The sequence below is a fragment of the Drosophila biarmipes genome, chromosome 3R (genome assembly GCF_025231255.1).
Source record: "Drosophila biarmipes strain raj3 chromosome 3R, RU_DBia_V1.1, whole genome shotgun sequence".
Taxonomy (NCBI): domain Eukaryota; kingdom Metazoa; phylum Arthropoda; class Insecta; order Diptera; family Drosophilidae; genus Drosophila; species Drosophila biarmipes.
The window spans coordinates 9,147,621-9,164,810 of NC_066616.1; the positions used below are offsets into that span (position 1 = coordinate 9,147,621).

The 17,190-nt window shown below is 43.6% G+C and overlaps 5 protein-coding genes across 10 annotated transcripts; all 5 read left to right on the forward strand.

The window, feature by feature from the left end:
- Window positions 1–6: 6 nt before the first annotated feature.
- LOC108032175 (organic cation transporter protein) lies at window positions 7–3,650 on the forward strand. Of its 6 annotated transcripts, none has more exons than XM_044090812.2 (6): window positions 7–180; window positions 608–981; window positions 1,045–1,445; window positions 1,501–1,906; window positions 1,980–2,215; window positions 2,871–3,650. In XM_044090812.2, the coding sequence occupies exons 2-6, from the start codon at window positions 836–838 to the stop codon at window positions 3,302–3,304; spliced, it is 1,623 nt and encodes a 540-aa protein (XP_043946747.1). In that variant the 5' UTR covers window positions 7–180; window positions 608–835; the 3' UTR covers window positions 3,305–3,650. The 6 variants fall into 6 exon arrangements, with proteins under 6 accessions (XP_043946747.1, XP_050744834.1, XP_043946745.1 ...); XM_050888877.1 differs by having other exon boundaries at window positions 9–180; window positions 435–981; XM_044090810.2 differs by having other exon boundaries at window positions 10–241; window positions 435–981.
- An 856-nt stretch (window positions 3,651–4,506) lies between these two features.
- LOC108032188 (organic cation transporter protein-like) lies at window positions 4,507–7,454 on the forward strand. The gene is made up of 6 exons (XM_017106044.2): window positions 4,507–4,677; window positions 5,656–5,821; window positions 5,892–6,150; window positions 6,206–6,617; window positions 6,676–7,182; window positions 7,243–7,454. The coding sequence occupies exons 1-6, from the start codon at window positions 4,535–4,537 to the stop codon at window positions 7,379–7,381; spliced, it is 1,626 nt and encodes a 541-aa protein (XP_016961533.1). The 5' UTR covers window positions 4,507–4,534; the 3' UTR covers window positions 7,382–7,454.
- Window positions 7,455–8,400: 946 nt separating this feature from the next.
- LOC108032187 (organic cation transporter protein) lies at window positions 8,401–10,715 on the forward strand. The gene is made up of 6 exons (XM_017106043.3): window positions 8,401–8,591; window positions 8,912–9,077; window positions 9,148–9,406; window positions 9,465–9,876; window positions 9,936–10,442; window positions 10,500–10,715. The coding sequence occupies exons 1-6, from the start codon at window positions 8,449–8,451 to the stop codon at window positions 10,636–10,638; spliced, it is 1,626 nt and encodes a 541-aa protein (XP_016961532.1). The 5' UTR covers window positions 8,401–8,448; the 3' UTR covers window positions 10,639–10,715.
- Window positions 10,716–11,590: 875 nt separating this feature from the next.
- LOC108032194 (organic cation transporter protein) lies at window positions 11,591–13,649 on the forward strand. The gene is made up of 6 exons (XM_017106049.3): window positions 11,591–11,787; window positions 11,861–12,017; window positions 12,088–12,346; window positions 12,413–12,824; window positions 12,882–13,388; window positions 13,448–13,649. Exons 1-6 carry the CDS (start codon window positions 11,645–11,647, stop codon window positions 13,572–13,574), a joined length of 1,605 nt encoding a protein of 534 aa, XP_016961538.1. The 5' UTR covers window positions 11,591–11,644; the 3' UTR covers window positions 13,575–13,649.
- A 943-nt stretch (window positions 13,650–14,592) lies between these two features.
- LOC108032080 (organic cation transporter-like protein) lies at window positions 14,593–16,964 on the forward strand. The gene is made up of 5 exons (XM_017105903.3): window positions 14,593–14,832; window positions 15,050–15,492; window positions 15,551–15,968; window positions 16,025–16,531; window positions 16,584–16,964. The coding sequence occupies exons 1-5, from the start codon at window positions 14,690–14,692 to the stop codon at window positions 16,708–16,710; spliced, it is 1,638 nt and encodes a 545-aa protein (XP_016961392.1). The 5' UTR covers window positions 14,593–14,689; the 3' UTR covers window positions 16,711–16,964.
- The last annotated feature ends 226 nt before the right edge of the window (window positions 16,965–17,190 follow it).

A 17,190-nucleotide genomic window follows, 5' to 3' on the forward strand; every position in this document is an offset into this window, starting at 1 on the left:
AAAATACGACTGCCGGCAAGTCGAAAGCCCCACATCAAACTTTACTTTCGTTCCGTGCGGTTGACATCGCCATTTCGCCTGAGACGCGCAATTCCCGGTCAGTGACTATATAGTACCCATACTGAGTTCAATTGCGGCAGGTTGCTTCGGATGCAGCCGAAAGTCTTTTTCTTATCGCAGGTTTTACGACTTATTCTTTCTAACACGCGTCTGCCAGGCATCTAACGCAGTCCAACACTCGGTAGACTTTATTATCTTTTCTTAATTATGTGTGATGTGAAAAAAATTATATCATTAAGTGCTTATGGTGTTATAAAGAAAGAAATGCGTCGTTTAATATATATATAATACAACAAATATAAATCGTGTTCTATGAATATTCTTTTAATATATTAAAAACGGTTTGTCTTGGACTTTGAATATACTTTCTCTAGGCAATATAGCAATGCTGAACACACGTGTATTAACATAAAATAATAAAACTGTTGTTAAAACATTAATTTTAATGCCTTTGAAGTACGCCAAATATACTGAGTATTGAGTATTGGAAGGTCTACTTCAACAGCTGCGACTTAACGACCTGCAGCAATTTTTCGACGCTTTGCAGTAATTTAAACACATCTGACGAGACCCCAGCTGTCAAACATAATCTACACGAATTAGAATCGCCGAGCTCACTAATTGGTTTTGGAAATTAAGAGAAATTCAACGCAGGCAATTAAGCGGATTGCAGATGCAGTAGTGAAGATGAGTCGGAGCCTTGTGTCCAGGCTCATCTCGATTCCGATTCCCGAATAGAAACTATAGAGAAGTGGTGCCAGTGCGCAGAAACACGATGCTGGAGGTGGACAAGATTCTGGAGAAGTGCGGCGACTTCAGCCGGCTTCAGATGATGATGCTGCTGCTCTTCTGTCTGATCAATGTGCTCTCGGCCCTGCACTACTACTCGCAGACGATCATCAGCTTCGTTCCCAAACACTGGTGCGTATACGCAGGTTCGCTGACCATCGCGTCGCATACATAACGCATTGCTCATACGCCCAGGTGTGCAGACGGTTTGCCCGCCAACTTTGAGCCGCCGGATGTGTCGAGTTGCCTGCCTCTGGACAGGAACATTAGCTCTCCGAGTACCTGCTACAGTTATGACTACGAGCTGTACATGGGCTACCAGAGCTTCCCCAGCGAGATGGGCTGGGTGTGTGCCGATGCCTGGCGGCTCACTCTCGGCCAGTCCATGTTCTTCGTGGGCTCTGTGGTGGGCTCCATGGTGCTGGGCTACCTGGCGGACGTGGTCGGACGCCTTCCCATCCTGATCGTGGCCAACTTGATAGCCATGACCGGCAATCTACTGACCATCTTGAGCTCCAATGTCACGCTCTTCTGTATTTTCCGCATGATTTCGGGCATTGCCACGGATAGCAACTTTGTGATGATGTATATTCTGGGTGAGTTGGAACAGTATTGAAACATGACTGGTTTTAAAATTGTATTTTTCTCTAGTTATGGAGTACATGCGCCCTTCGGTTCGCACCCTTGGCCTGAGCATCTGCATTGGACTGTTCTACTGCCTGGGCTCCATGGCGGCCCCCTGGATCGCCGTGCTCATGCGCAGCTGGCGGGGATTCCTGCTAGCCACCTCCCTGCCCCTGCTGGTGGTGCCTCTGCTCTACTTCATAGTCCCGGAAAGCATTCAGTGGCTGATTTCCAAGCAGAAGTACGACGAGGCAGTGGTCTGCCTGAAGCGGGTGGCCAAGATAAATGGGCGGCGGGTGGAGGAGAGCGCCTTCGAGGAGTTCATCGAGGAGTGCAAGTTCAGCCAGCAGAACCAGAAGGCCTCGCCCCATCTGCTCGACCTGTTCAAGACGCCCCGCCTGCGCCGCCACACGCTCATCCTCTTCTTCAAGTCGTGAGTTCGGATGGGATTTCGTTTTCAGGTGAATTCTACTACTACTAATTTCGAACACCCACAACACGCGCAGCATGGTCATCACCCTGTGCTACGACGCCGTATCGCGGAACGTTCAGGGCCTTGGCATTTCGCCATTTGTGATGTTCTCGCTGAGCGCCACTGCGATTCTGCCGGCCTGCCTGCTGATCATCGCCCTGCAAGACCGCATCGGTCGCAAGGCGATGGCCTCCGCCTCCCTGCTGCTGAGTGGCATTTTCATCTCGGTCACCGGGGGCATCATCTTCGCCGCCGCTGCATCGGATAAGAGTGAGTTCAGCCCGATCGGCTGGGGGTGTATGGCGCAGAGTCGAGTTATGGGAGACTAATGGATGCAGTTTAATGGGAGATGAATGTCCTATCGAAAAATGATCGGATATGTCTGCAAAAAATAAGAATAGACTTCAAATATTTATTAACAAACTTTATTTAGGGAGAATAATAGAAGAAGCGAACTAAAGTCAATGTTAAAAATAGCTTCGCGGGCAAAGAAAAATATTTTTGATCCATCTGCCTTATTAACATCAATGTTCCGATTGATATGTAATTAATATTTAAAAAAAATAGAATTTTGAAATTTATTTATTTTTTTGAAATAGATTTTATGGTAATCTATATTTATTTACATTTCTTTTTTGATTTATTTTGAGTTGTCTATTACTTTTTTATTCTAAGATACTTTAATGACTATCTCAAAGATATTAACAAAACAAAATGAGTCCACTATTAAAATTCATTTAAAACCATTTTTTAATTTTCCTATTCATAGGTGTGTCAAATAAAAATATTAACGAAAATTCCTTTTAATGAATTACTTTTTATTAAAAATAATTGAAAAACTTGAGTTAAAACATTCCATAATTAACCAATTTATTTCTTCAGTATTTTTTATGACCTTTATAAATATATTTTCCCTTTTCCACAGCTACAACCTTGCTGGTAAGCCTCTCCGTGGTGGGTCGCTTTGGGGTAACAGTGGCCTACAACTCGGGAGCCCAGTACGCCACCGAGCTGATCCCCACCTGCGTCCGCGGTCAGGGAGTGGCTGCCGTCCATGTGGCCGGCTATGCCTTCACCTTCTTCAGCGCCTACATTCTGTACACCAGGAGCATCTTCTCGCCGCTTCCCGAGATCATCCTGGGTGTGCTGTCCTTGCTTGGAGCTGGTCTCTGCCTCCTCCTGCCGGAAACCCTTCATCGCACTTTGCCCACTTCCCTGGAGGATGGGGAGATCTTCGGCAAGAACGATCGCTGGTATACCTTCAGCTTCCTGGAGAAACGCACCCAGTCTGCAGCCACTCTGGACACCCAAAACGTCAAGATGTACTCGCAATCAACGGAATCGGACGTCTACTTTTAAGTCACCTCTAAAGATATACTTTTAGGCAACGAAAGTCGGTTGGGCTTATCACTACAATTGTAGTTTTCTGTAGAGCCCACCAAATTGGTAGAGTATACAAAATAAGAAACGGTTTAAACAAAGTACGAGTATAATATAATGTACAACAGAAAACTAAACAACCAATGATTACAATATATAATAACAATACATTAAAATTACGTATATCTTGTATTGATTGTTGCTTATTGTAGTTTAAAGGCATCAGATTGTAACAGAAAAAATTCTAGTTAAATGTCCCAAACTGTAAATCTGTACAGTACCTAAATATTAAGGCCATTAAACCATTTATTTATTGACACGTCAAGCGAGAAGTCAACGAAATAGTTAGATCAGTCCACGGTGAGAACTTAATTTTGTATATAAAATACAAACAGGAAAGTGTACTTTTACATCTATATAAATAATCATTATCGTTTTCATAAAGGAAAATCATTATAAAGTTTGTTGGCTTTTCAAACTTTTAATGCAAACTGAAAAATTCACTTTTCGTACAACTTCGCTGACTAAAAATAGCAAGCCATTCATTATTTTATCGCAGGGTAAACACACAGACACTTTTCGCAGGAACTTTTTGTATGCGTTTTTTAGGTTGGTAAAACAAATATCTCCCTTTATTTTGTTATTCGAGTTTTTCAAGAGTTCTGACAACTCATTGGAAGAAAAAAGTACGTGTAAGAGAGTAATGGATTTGTTCTGTTTTGTCACTGAGAAAACAGAAACGGGAAAACGTTTCACCAACGTTCTAACAAGCAAAATAAAGGGAAAATTGGAATAATTGAATATTTTATTATTGTAGTATATTTATTATTTTATGCTTCATTTTAAAATATGAGCAATAACTGAAATTCCTGTTGAAATTGAATACAAAACTGTAAATCTGTGTAAACGGGCGCGACATTGCTTGTTTAAATTTAACTCCCTGTTTATATTTGCCACAAACTTTAAGTATATTGGACTGGTAAAACTTCCATAAAGATAGAGTGGCGCGGGCGTCACATTGATAAAAAAATCCCATGAGATTCTGGTCCGAACAGAAGCCCCGCGTGAGATAAACTAGCCGCAGACATTAGGTGTTTGCAGTGTATTAGCTCACTATAGCCAGCACCCGGAATCGGATATATACCAGCTGCTCGGCCCTTGATCGACATCAGTCTCTGATTCGCGATCGCCTCGGCTTCGTGTGGCAAAATGGATCTCCAGAGTGTCCTAGAGAAATGTGGCAACTTCGGGCCCTACCAAGTCCTGCTGCTCGTACTCTATGGGTACTCGAATATTTTGTCATCGCTGCACTATTTTTCGCAGTCTATTATTAGCTTCACGCCGTCGCACAGGTGAGCGGGAAATCCCCATTTAGATTTATAGGGGATGATGCAATTAACCAAACTGAAAATAATGGTTAAACTCAAATTTTTTTGAAGACCCCTTACACAAAACCAAAATAAAGCCAATGGAAAAATTAAAGTTCAAGTTACATTCCGCAAATTTAATTGATTTACAAAAGTATACAAAAAAGATTGTGATTTTTCCGCTTAAATCTCTACTTTAAGTACGTTAAATTTGATTGTTAATTTCATCAAACAAAAACGATTTTTTTTGTAAGGAAACAAAAATCTAGTGACTATTGCATTTTTTAAAAACATAAGTTTTCATATCAACACGCTTTATCACAATCGAACAGCGAAGACGGGCCATATTGAATTGCAGTTTTAAAATAAAAAAGTCGATGCAGTGAACAATCTCTAAAAAATACAAGGAAAAATAATATCTTTAAAATATAAAATAAAATACGCAGATTTAAAAAAAAAAAAGATTTTTTTAAATATTTTATTTGTTCATATTTTTTTACGAAAATTGGTCAAAACAAACACTCGTTGGTGTAACTTGTCAATAATGGTCTGAAACCAGCACAGCTAACTAGCTAGAAAATTAATCGCAGTCATTTTTTTCATTCTAACATCTAAAAATTTTCGAAAATTTTGACATTGACAAATTAATTTAATTAATTACATATGTATGTATTATGTAATTTTTTGACAAAATTGGTCAAAAATAACATTTTTTATGTGAATGACAATTTCTTGAAACTTCTATAACGTGTTCAACATAATATGGCATTTCATTTTGGGACCAATACTTTTAGTGTTCCGCCCAAAATAAGATTATTTTGGTGTGAACAAGGAATCCCTTCGATTTTTTGCGAAAAACGATAATTTTCTTGGCCAAAAATAGTCTGAAGCCTAAAAGACGGATTGTTCTGCAAAGCTAACAAAATAAGAAAAAATTTCTTAACCAAAGTAACATTTTTTTAGATGCTCTCCACCAATCGAGGACCTCCCGCGTAATTCCACATATACCACTTCCCTGCTGACCTGCAGTGTTATGCAATACGATGAAGATCTGTCCTCCTTTCGGGACTACAAGTGCTCCTCTTGGGACTTCGAAAAAGAAAGCAACTACGAGAGCGTAACCACAGAGGTAAGTTTGAGCCCAAAAGTAGAAAAAGCACTTGGTAACTAAACACTGATGTCCAAAATATTGAACACAGCTCGAGTGGGTCTGCGACGACGCCTACAAACTGGCAGTGGGCCAGTCATTTTTCTTCATTGGATCGGCCCTGGGCACTATATTCTTCGGTTATTTGGCTGATCGCATAGGACGACTGCCTGCCTGCGTCATATCGACTTTGACAGGAGCCGCTGGAGACTTCTTCACCGCTTTTGTAGGAAGTCTGCCCTGGTTTTGCTTCACACGCTTTATTTCCGGTCTTTCAATGGACACCCAGTATGTCCTGATGTACATTTTAGGTATGTAAGCTCTACTTGAACTTAAACCAGAAAAACCAAAAATGAATTCCTGCAGTTTTCGAGTACCTGAGCCCCCAACACCGCACCTTCGGGCTCAACATAATCCTAGGAATCTTCTATTGCATTGGTCTGGTGATTTCCCCCTGGATGGCCATTTGGTTGGGCAACTGGCGGAGTTACCTATGGGTGGCTTCCCTTCCAGCCCTCGGAACGCTGCTCTTTCCAGTGTTCGTTCATGAGAGCGCCGAGTGGCTGTTGACCAAGGGGAAGTTCGAAAGGGCAGTTAAGAATCTAAAAAGCGTCGCCAAGTTCAATGGACGCCAAGTGGAGGAATCTGTTTTCGAGGAGTTCATCAAACACTATCGAGAGAAACTACAGAATTCGCAGAATACATCTTCAGATACGTTTATGGGCATGTTAAGGACACCGAGGCTGAGAAAGTTCACCATTATTCTGTTGATTAAATCGTAAGTTTATTATAAGCTAATATATTTGTTATTTCTAACTCTCATTACACATTCTCAGAATGATCGTTGCAATGGCTTTCGACATTCTCAGTCGTAACGTGGAAGGCGTGGGCATATCGCCCTTTAAGCTCTTCTCCTACTCGGGACTCTGCTACCTGCCCGCTGGTCTCACCATAATCCTGTTCCAGAACAAAATCGGACGAAAGGGCATGGCCTGTGCCTCGCTTTTTGTGGGTGCCATAATCACGGCGACCACCGGTTATTTAATAGCCACCCTCGATCCGGCGGACTACTCCATTCTCCTGGGATTCATGGTATGCCTGGGGAGGTACGGAGGGGTGGTGGCCTACGATTCGGAGACCCAGTACGCCGCGGAGATTATTCCGACCAGTGTAAGGGGAAGGGGTGTGGCCAACATCCATGTGGTGGGCAACGGCTTCGCCTTCTTCAGCTCCTACGTGATCTACCTGGGAACTTTCTACAGGCCGTTGCCGTCTCTTCTGATCAGCTTTGTTATGCTGGTCGGCAGTTGTTTGTGCCTAACTCTTCCGGAAACACTGAACAAGTGAGTTTTGATTTCATAACACGGATTTCATAAAATGTTCATATTTTATTTATCCTGCAGAGAACTCCCACAGACTCTCGAGGAGGGCGAGGTATTTGCCAAGGGCGAGAAATGGTACTTCTTTCCCTGCTTTTCGCGCAGAAAACGTACAAATAAGTCTGCACCTCATTTGGAGTCAGCTAGCGACATTTCAAAGTAGTTATAATAAAAGTGTTAGATGTTTTATAAGGCAGATGACTTGTCATACAAAAATAACAAATAATATCAAAACATGTTTAGTGGTTTCTATGTTTAAATGGGTGGTAGAAAATCGATTCAGAACTTAAATTAATATTCGCTGCTAGTATGCCACTTCATTCATCCACCCTGATTTCTAGTGTTAAACATTATATTTCCGATAACGATTTCCGAACCTTTGTTTTTTCTTGCGTATTTTAGAAAAGCATATATTAAGGTAGTATTTTCTTATATTAGGCGCCAGAAAAAGTAGTCAGCTTGTGCGTAAATTAAGTTTGTTTTAAATTTTAAATTCTAATTGACAGTCTTGTGTGAAAAAATGCCTGAGACTAGTGATATAAACTTACTTGTTTCTATTTACCAGACAGCAAAAGTTTACTGGGCCGTAAAACGGACTTAAAGATAAGTCAGGGCAAACTTATGCTGAGCGGGCGTCACATTTATTATCACCCCAGGGAACCCAAGCGAAATTCTCCCAGTGAAACAAGAATAACTTGAAAGTGCATCTTTTAGAGTAAAGAAACAGAGTAACTGGTATCTGATAGTCGTGTAGCGATTCTTCTTGACCTTATATTTTATTATACGAAGATCACATAACCGAAATTCAATTGAATGTATCAACCTATAAATCTTTCTGTGATACCGACGAGACATTGTTTATTTGGATTTACATACTTGCTTCTATTTGCAAGGAACTTTAAGTATATTGGAATGGTATACGGATGCCATAGAGATAAGAGGGCGCTTTGTTATGTTCTCGCGGGCGTCACACTAATAAAAATCCCATGCGATCCGGCAAAGTTCCCCGGACCCCATAGAACAGAAGCCAGACGCCGGGAATTGTTCAAACGCTTTCTTTATTCCTAATGCCCCCGTGTGAGATAATCTTGCAGCAGATATTCGGTGTTTGCACTGTATTAGCGCATTATAGCAGCACCTCTGTACCCAGAATGGGCTATATACCTTGTGCTCGGAACCCTTTGTCGACATCAGTCGCTGACTCGCGATCGCTGCGGCTCGTGTTGCAAAATGGATCTCCAAAGTGCCCTGGAGAAGTGCGGCAACTTTGGCCCGTACCAAATCCTGCTGCTGGGTCTGTTCGGATACACGAATATAGTGTCTTCGCTGCACTACTTTTCGCAGACCATCATTAGTTTCACGCCATCGCACAGGTGAGCGGAAAATTTCCATCCGCAACGATAAGAAATTGTGAAATTCGACACAACAATTACTGAAGGGTCCTATTTTAATACAAAAGCTGACCACAAATTAATTAAATTTTTAATTTACACAAGTTAAAAAACAAAATAAATAAATGTATGTTAATTTAAAAGCAAATTAAGTGATTTAAGATACGCATGCTACTATAAAATGCAAAGTCTTTCAGTCTTAATAGGCTTAGTTAATAAACAATTAATAATTTAATAAAATATACAGATGTTTTTTGGTTTAAACAAGTAAAAGTTTATTAACTGCAATTGAATTATTTTAGATGCTCTCCACCGAAAGAAGACTTCCCGGGGAATTCCACGTATGCCACTTCCCTGCTGACCTGCAGTGTTACCCAATACGATGAAGATCTGTCCTCTTTTCGGGACTACAAGTGCTCCTCTTGGGACTTTGAAAAAGAAAGCAACTACGAGAGCATTACCACAGAGGTATGTTTCAGCCCAAGAGAAGAAAAATCGAATAGTGACTAAGCACTAATGCCCGAAATCTTGAACACAGCTCGAGTGGGTCTGCGACGACGCCTACAAACTGGCTGTGGGTCAGTCCTTCTTCTTCATTGGATCCGCCCTGGGCAGTATATTCTTCGGATACTTGGCCGATCGCATAGGACGACTGCCAGCCTGCGTTCTGTCCACTTTGACAGGAGCCTCTGGTGACTTCTTTACTTCATTTGTGGGAGGCCTTCCCTGGTTCTCCTTCACCCGCTTCATTTCCGGTCTCTCTATGGACACACAGTATGTCCTTATGTACATCTTGGGTATGAAAACTTAGCTCGAACTTCAACTTTTACTGACGGTAACTTGGATTTCTTTCAGTTTTCGAGTATCTGAGCCCACAACACCGCACCTTCGGGCTCAACATAATCTTGGGGGTCTTCTATTGCATCGGTCTTATGATTTCCCCATGGATTGCCATTTGGTTGGGCAACTGGCGGAGCTACCTGTGGGCAGCCTCTCTTCCAGCCCTCGGAATGCTGCTCTTCCCTGTGTTCCTCCACGAAAGCGCCGAGTGGCTGTTGACCAAGGGAAAGTTCGATAAGGCAGTTAGTAACCTAAAGAGCGTCGCCAAGTTCAATGGACGCCAAGTGGAGGACTCTGTTTTCGATGAGTTCATCAAATACTATCGCGAGAAGCTAAGTAATGGGCAGAAGAAATCTTCGGATACCTTTACGGGCATGCTAAGAACGCCAAGACTTAGAAAGTTCACCATTATTCTGTTGATCAAATCGTAAGTCTTGATATCAGCAAAGCTTTATAATATTTCTGAAACCCATCACCTTTTCGAAGAATGATCATTACCATAGCTTTTGACATCCTAAGTCGCAATGTGGAAGGCGTGGGCATTTCCCCCTTCGAGCTCTTTTCCTACTCGGGATTCTGCTACCTGCCCGCCGGCCTCGCCATTATCCTGTTCCAGAACAAAATCGGACGAAAGGGCATGGCCTGTGCCTCGCTTTTTGTGGGTGCCATAATCACGGCGACCACTGGTTACTTGATAGCCACCCTCGATCCAGCGGACTACTCAGTTCTCTTGGGATTCATGGTGAGCCTGGGCAGATTCGGAGGGGTGGTCGCCTACGACGCGGAGGCCCAGTACGCGGCGGAGATTATTCCAACCAGCGTGCGAGGACGAGGGGTGGCCAACATCCATGTGGTGGGCAATGCCTTCGCCTTCTTCAGCTCCTACGTGATCTACCTGGGAACTTTCTACAGGCCGTTGCCGTCTCTTCTGATCAGTTTCATTATGCTGGTCGGCAGTTGCTTGTGCCTAACTCTTCCCGAGACATTGCACAAGTGAGTTTTGGTCTCATAACACGGATTCCATCAATACATATTTATTTAATTCTGCAGACAACTCCCACAGACCCTGGAGGAGGGCGAGGTATTCGGCAAGGGCGAGAAGTGGTACTTCTTCCCTTGTTTTTCACGGAGACAGCAAACAAATGAATCCGAGTCTCAGTTGGAGTCTGCCAGCCAAATTACAAAGTAGTTATAATGTATAATGTTCAAGTTGTATAGTATAGTATAATAAAGCAATTATCTTTTCATACAAAAGTACACACTCAATATCAAAACATGTTTACTAATCTCTTAGTTTTTATGGGCGGCAGTAGAAAGGCCCCGCTAATGTCTTAGCGTTAACTGGTTATATGGTTTACGGTTTCGGACACTAATAAACCTACCAGATTTCATCACATTGTGATCGCGCTTCGAGAACTCCGATCTATTAAAGCCTAGGACCAGACATCTATTAGTTACTAGGCTATAACTTGGGTAACTAAGACTTTAGACACACGTCTAGGGAATTACTTATATAGATCGCGCTTTTGGTTCCGGAAACAAAGAACCATAAATTACAAAAAAGATCCCCTTAAGTCTGGGGAAATTTCCCTTTACCATAGTTAACCATTTGGGGCTGGCTGAACCGCCTGATCTCCTAATCGTTATAGTGTCTTTTTTGCCGACATAGCCGATGGTTTTTTTTACATAATTCAAGGAAGAGCATATTAAGATTGCATTTCATTCAATTTAGCGCTAGAAAAAGTCGTTAGATAGTGTTTAAATAAGGTTTGTTTTAAATATTGAATTCCCCACCGAGAGTCTCGTGTGAAAAATTGTTTAGGACTAGCGAGACGTTGTTTGTACAGCTTTACTTGTTTCTATTTGCCAGACAGCTGGAGTTTACTGGGCTGTAAAGCTGGCCTAGTGATAAGTCGGGGCAAACTTATGCTGTGCGGGCGTCATATAAACAATCACCCCATGGGACCCAGCGAAACTCTCCACACGCCAAAACAGAAGCCAGACGTCGGAAATGGTTAAAAGCTTCGTTCTTCCTCATCCTCGTGCCCGGTGCAAGATAAACTAGCGGCAGATACTCGGTGTTTGCAGAGCATTAGCGTTATTTAGCCAGCCCCGAGTCGAGTATATACAAGCGGGTCCACCTCTTCTGTGGCATCAGTCGATGGTTCGCGATCAGAGCAGGTTCTTGTGGCGAAATGGATCTGCAGCGAGTCCTCGAGAAGTGCGGGAACTTCGGTCCCTACCAGATCCTGTTGCTGGGGCTCTATGGATACACGAACATAGTGTCCTCGCTCCACTACTTTTCGCAGACGCTGATTAGCTTCACGCCTTCGCACAGGTGAGCGGGGTCTTCCATCCTCTCAAGTACAAATTGAAAATATTTACTCAAACTATTTTGTTTACTTTTTCAGCTGCTCTGCACCGAAAGATGCACTCCCGGGGAACTACACTTCCTTGCTGGCCTGCAGTGTTGTTCAATACGATGAAGATCTATCCTCTCTTCGGGACTACAAGTGCTCCTCGTGGGACTTCGAAAAGGAAAGTAACTACGAGAGCGTAACCACAGAGGTGAGGTTCAGCCCAAAAGTAGAAAACGGATTTAGTAGCCAAACACTAATGTCCGAAATCTTGAACACAGCTCGAGTGGGTCTGCGACGACGCCTACAAACTGGCTGTGGGTCAGTCCTTCTTCTTCATTGGATCCGCCCTGGGCAGTATATTCTTCGGATACTTGGCTGATCGCATAGGACGACTGCCAGCCTGCGTTCTGTCCACCTTGACAGGGGCCTCAGGAGATTTCTTCACCTCCTTTGTGGGCAGTCTGCCCTGGTTCTCCTTCACCCGCTTCATTTCCGGTCTCTCTATGGACACTCAGTATGTCCTTATGTACATCTTGGGTATGTTGCCTTGTCCAGCATATATATATACATATATATAATGTATAATATCCCACAACTTTGCAGTTTTCGAGTACTTGAGCCCACAGCACCGCACCTTCGGGCTCAACATCATTTTGGGTGTTTTCTACTCCGTCGGCCTGATGATCTCGCCCTGGATGGCCATTTGGCTGGGCAACTGGCGCAGTTACCTTTGGGCGGCCTCCCTTCCTGCCCTCGGAATGCTGCTCTTCCCTGTGTTCCTCCATGAAAGCGTGGAGTGGCTGTTGACCAAGGGCAAGTTCGACAAGGCAGTCAACAATCTGAAAAGCGTCGCCAAGTTCAACGGACGCCAAGTGGAGGACTCTGTGTTCGATGAGTTCATCAAGCACTATCGCGAGAAGCTGAACAGCTCGACAAAGAAATCCTCAGACACCTTCATGGGCATGCTGAGGACTCCAAGACTGAGGAAGTTCACCATTATTCTGTTGGTCAAATCGTAAGTCTAATTGCTATAACTGTGTAGTTTTTATTTTAACTTTGTTTATTTCCTCAGAATGATCATCACAATTGCCTTCGACATCCTGAGTCGTAATGTAGAGGGCGTGGGCATATCGCCCTTCAAGCTCTTCTCCTACTCAGGATTTGTTGTCCTGCCTGGTGGCCTCACCATTATCCTGTTCCAGAACAAAATCGGTCGCAAGGGCATGGCCTGCGCCTCCCTGTTTGTAGGTGCTTTAATCACAGCTGCCACTGGTTACCTGGTGGGCACTCTAGACCCAGCCAACTACTCCGTACTCCTGGGAGTCATGGTGTGCCTGGCGAGGTTCGGAGCTGTGGTTGCCTACGATGCGGAGGCCCAGTACGCGGCGGAGATCATTCCGACCAGCGTAAGAGGAAGGGGTGTGGCCAACATCCATGTGGTGGGCAACGCCTTCGCCTTCTTCAGCTCCTACATCATCTACTTGGGAACCTTCTACAAGCCACTGCCATCGCTTTTGATTAGCTTCCTTCTCATCGTCGGCGGTTGCTTGTGCCTAGCTCTTCCGGAGACTTTGCACAAGTGAGTTTTATATAAAAACCCATTTGATTCCTGGAATTTATATCCTATTTACCCCACAGGCAACTTCCACAGACTCTCGAGGAGGGCGAGATATTTGCCAAGGGCGAGAGATGGTATTTCTTTCCCTGCTTTTCGCGGAAACTGCAGTCTAAAAAGTCTGAAGCTCAGTTGGAGGCAGCCAGCTAAATTAGAAGTAGTTAATAAATGTATTAGGTATATAATAAAAGCCAAAACAAATGAATACAAAATAATAAGAAAGTAGTTTACTCATCTCTTATTTTTTATGGGCGGCAGTAGAAATTACTCTACCAAGATAATATAAGAAGGTAATCCGATTTTATGGTTTCGGATAATAACAAAAGTAGCCGATTTCATCATAGGCTGATCGCCTTTTGGAATTCAGACCTTCCTAATCCCAGACTCAGACATCCATTAAGTTGAGTAGTGCCTGCTTAGGGACGCTTATTTGGATTGTTCAAGCCTTAGAAGCACTTGTTTAAGGCATGATTTATATAGATCACGACGGTGGTTCCGGAACTTTTACTACACGGTGAGATAAGCTAATTATTATTGCATCTTTGAGAGGCTTCGTTTGGCGCCTACGCGAAGCAGACCTGTAATCTATACTATATATAATCTATATCTCTAAACGGGAACCCATTAAAGTGTCAGGAGACAAACAAAGAGTCCGCATATCCGGGTAATCCCCCCGCTAAAAAAGATTCCATTTCAGGCGTGACTTACAGCACGACAGTGGCTAATCCTGCCATAAATCTAAGACAAAGTCAACAGCCAAATTTTTCGAGAAAGTCCCCGCACTTGACCAAGTTAAATGCCTGATAAGCAGATGAGGCGCATTTCATCAAAGGCATGTTTACATGGCAGCGAGAAATCAAGGCCATCCCAAATGAGGTGAACTAAATATCATAACCGTGATTGATGAAACTTTGTTGATGCCTAGTAAATTTTATATTATATGAAATGTAAACAAATACCTTCTGTGTAGGGTTGTGCGTTCACCTGTTCGACTGACTGTTTGCTCTGGTCTCAGCCTCTTATCACCGGCGCACACCCCAAAAAGCGACAGAGATTGCCTAGGCCAATCTCGGTGTTACTAATTACCATCCTAATCAGGGGCAACGCCTGTATCTTTATACTATATAAGGCAGCTGCCGATCCAAGGTAGGCGTCAAAATACTGCGCGTACAGGCAGAATGTAGTTGACTCTTTCCTCTGAAGAATCAACGCGCTGTCCGCATAAGTAGATATTATTCTCCAAGTAAAGTTCCTTCGAGATCAGTATGGATTTCGACCGAGTGCTCGAGAAGTGTGGAAACTTCGGAAGGTTCCAGTTCGTCCTGCTCATTCTCTACGGCTACACGAACATTATGAGCTCGTTGCACTATTTTTCACAGACTCTTATTACATTTACACCAGAGCATTGGTAAGTAGCTTCGTTATAGAGTTGTTTAGTAAAAATAAAAGTTACTTTCAAGAAGTGCCGATTCAGTGAAAACCACTTGACCACATTTTGATGTTGCTTAAACGTTTTATTTTGTTATTTTAAATGTTATCTTAAGAACACAACAATTCCCAAAAAATAAATTCTTGTAAATTCTTTTTAGATCAGTACTTGACCTTAAATTAATTTTCTTTCTCAGGTGTTCCCATGATGACTTGATGGGCCTGAGTGCTGAGGAGCTGCGGTCCATTTACTCCAATGTTTCGCACTCCTCCTGCACGCTTCTTTCGGAGGTGGTTAATGGCACCGGGGTGGCCTCTGAGGAGTCCTGTAACGACTGGATCTTCGAGCGGGAGAACGGCTACGAAAGTCTTACCACGGAGCTAAAGTGGGTCTGTGATAAGTCCCACCAGCCAGCAGTGGGTCAGTCCTTCTTCTTCCTGGGCTCCGTGGTGGGCACCATTTCCTTTGGCTTTCTTTCGGATCGTATCGGTAGACTGCCCGCCATGCTGATGGCAACCTTGTCCGGTGCAACTGGTGACTTCATTACCTCCTTCGTGCACACGCTTCCCTGGTTCGCCTTCTCCAGATTCGTGTCCGGATTATCCACGGACACCATGTACTACCTCATGTACATCTTGGGTAGGTTTGGGAGTTGTACAACCGATTTTAAAAGAGTTCTAAATCCCTTTTTCTTTAGTCTTCGAGTACCTGAGTCCCAAGCGTCGCACCTTTGGCCTGAACATCATCCTGGCAGTATTCTACTGCTTTGGACTGATGACCTCTCCCTGGATCGCCATGTGGATTGGCAACTGGCGCCGCTACCTCTGGCTGGCATCTCTTCCAGCTCTGGGTGTCCTTATCTACCCCCTCCTGATCTGCGAAAGTGCCCAGTGGCTGCTGACCAAGAAGAAGTACGATGAGGCGGTGGCCTGCCTAAAGAAGGTGGCTAAGTTCAATGGTCGCCAGGTGGAGGACTCCGTGTTCGACGAGTTCGTGAAGCACTACCGCGAGAAGATGAACGAGGAGAGCAAGGTGAACAAGCAGATGGACACTTTCCTGGGGATGTTCAAGTCCCCGAGACTGCGTCGTTTCACCACCACTCTCCTGGTCAAATCGTATGTTACTTCTTGATGTTTGTGCAATACAAGACTAACATTTCATTTCAATTTAGGGTGATAATTACCCTATCCTACGACGTGATCAACAGGAACATGGAGGGCCTGGGCTCCTCGCCCTTCAAGCTCTTCTCACTGACCTCCAGTGTTTACCTGCCAGCGGGATTCACCATCCTGCTGCTGCAGAACAAGATCGGGCGCAAGGGCATGGCCTGTGGAGCTCTGCTGGTGGGTGCCATTATCACCGCCGCCACTGGTTTCCTGATTGCGGTGCTGGATCCCAAGGAGAACGCCGTCGTGCTGGCTTTGATGGTGGGTCTCGGTAGATTTGGCACCACCGTCTCCTACGATGCGGAGATCCAATATGCGGCGGAGATCATCCCGACCAGTGTGAGGGGACAGGCGGTGTCCAACATCCATGTGGTGGGACTGGCCTCCAGCTCACTGGCATTCTATGTGATCTATCTGGCGCAGTACTACAAGCCGCTTCCCTCGATCTTCATCAGCGTTTTGATGTTCCTGGGCGCTCTACTCTGCCTGACACTTCCGGAAACCCTACACAAGTGAGTTAAAATATCCACTATGGTAACCCAATTTTAATTGTAATATTTATAGGAAACTCCCCGAAACCCTGGCCGATGGCGAGAAGTTCGCCATGAACGAGAGCTGCCTGTACTTCCCATGCTTCCACAAACGCCGCGAAAGTCTGACCAAGCATGAGGACCCCAAGTCTGAACCCTAGAGAACGATGAACCTGAAAGCTGACTACTGGATAACCCGCTAGTTACTTAACCTGAAGATGGGGCAACTGAACGTTGACTCCTGTAACCGAATGGTCTGATAGTAATTACTCATGTGAAGCATGCATAGTAATTTAACGAACACCGTTGTTTAGAATACATTTATCTAACCTATATAACCCAAACAGAACTGGTATAAATAAACGATGTACTCTTTTTCTTTCACAATAAATTTATAAATATCTTTAAAAGTAAATATTGATTCCTTTTTGTGAGAAACCCAGAAAAAGGAAAATACTATAGTTATAACTTATATCCAAAAATATTAAAGAACTCTATGCTTTTCAGCTGCTGATTCTAAAACCATTGCTTGCCATTTATCCATACTTTCCCATTTAACTTTTAGTATTCTTGTAAAAACATCAACTGAACATATAAACTAGAATATATTTTCTAAACGCAGCCACCGGAAATGAGTTAAA

What these genes read in the sequence shown, in the direction of transcription:
- LOC108032187 (XM_017106043.3), top strand. Translation starts at nt 8,449, where the DNA reads ATGGATCTCCAAAGTGCCCTGGAGAAGTGCGGCAACTTTGGCCCGTAC. An exon ending in AGTTTCACGCCATCGCACAG is followed by an intron (nt 8,592 to 8,911) that starts GTGAGCGGAAAA and finishes GAATTATTTTAG; the next exon opens with ATGCTCTCCACCGAAAGAAG. An exon ending in TGTCCTTATGTACATCTTGG is followed by an intron (nt 9,407 to 9,464) that starts GTATGAAAACTT and finishes GATTTCTTTCAG; the next exon opens with TTTTCGAGTATCTGAGCCCA.
- LOC108032175 (XM_044090812.2), top strand. Translation starts at nt 836, where the DNA reads ATGCTGGAGGTGGACAAGATTCTGGAGAAGTGCGGCGACTTCAGCCGG. An exon ending in AGCTTCGTTCCCAAACACTG is followed by an intron (nt 982 to 1,044) that starts GTGCGTATACGC and finishes TCATACGCCCAG; the next exon opens with GTGTGCAGACGGTTTGCCCG. An exon ending in CGCCGCTGCATCGGATAAGA is followed by an intron (nt 2,216 to 2,870) that starts GTGAGTTCAGCC and finishes CCTTTTCCACAG; the next exon opens with CTACAACCTTGCTGGTAAGC.
- LOC108032080 (XM_017105903.3), top strand. Translation starts at nt 14,690, where the DNA reads ATGGATTTCGACCGAGTGCTCGAGAAGTGTGGAAACTTCGGAAGGTTC. An exon ending in ACATTTACACCAGAGCATTG is followed by an intron (nt 14,833 to 15,049) that starts GTAAGTAGCTTC and finishes TTTCTTTCTCAG; the next exon opens with GTGTTCCCATGATGACTTGA. An exon ending in ACCACTCTCCTGGTCAAATC is followed by an intron (nt 15,969 to 16,024) that starts GTATGTTACTTC and finishes ATTTCAATTTAG; the next exon opens with GGTGATAATTACCCTATCCT.
- LOC108032188 (XM_017106044.2), top strand. Translation starts at nt 4,535, where the DNA reads ATGGATCTCCAGAGTGTCCTAGAGAAATGTGGCAACTTCGGGCCCTAC. An exon ending in ACGAGAGCGTAACCACAGAG is followed by an intron (nt 5,822 to 5,891) that starts GTAAGTTTGAGC and finishes TATTGAACACAG; the next exon opens with CTCGAGTGGGTCTGCGACGA. An exon ending in CTTCCGGAAACACTGAACAA is followed by an intron (nt 7,183 to 7,242) that starts GTGAGTTTTGAT and finishes TTTATCCTGCAG; the next exon opens with AGAACTCCCACAGACTCTCG.
- LOC108032194 (XM_017106049.3), top strand. Translation starts at nt 11,645, where the DNA reads ATGGATCTGCAGCGAGTCCTCGAGAAGTGCGGGAACTTCGGTCCCTAC. An exon ending in ATTATTCTGTTGGTCAAATC is followed by an intron (nt 12,825 to 12,881) that starts GTAAGTCTAATT and finishes TTATTTCCTCAG; the next exon opens with AATGATCATCACAATTGCCT. An exon ending in CTTCCGGAGACTTTGCACAA is followed by an intron (nt 13,389 to 13,447) that starts GTGAGTTTTATA and finishes TTTACCCCACAG; the next exon opens with GCAACTTCCACAGACTCTCG.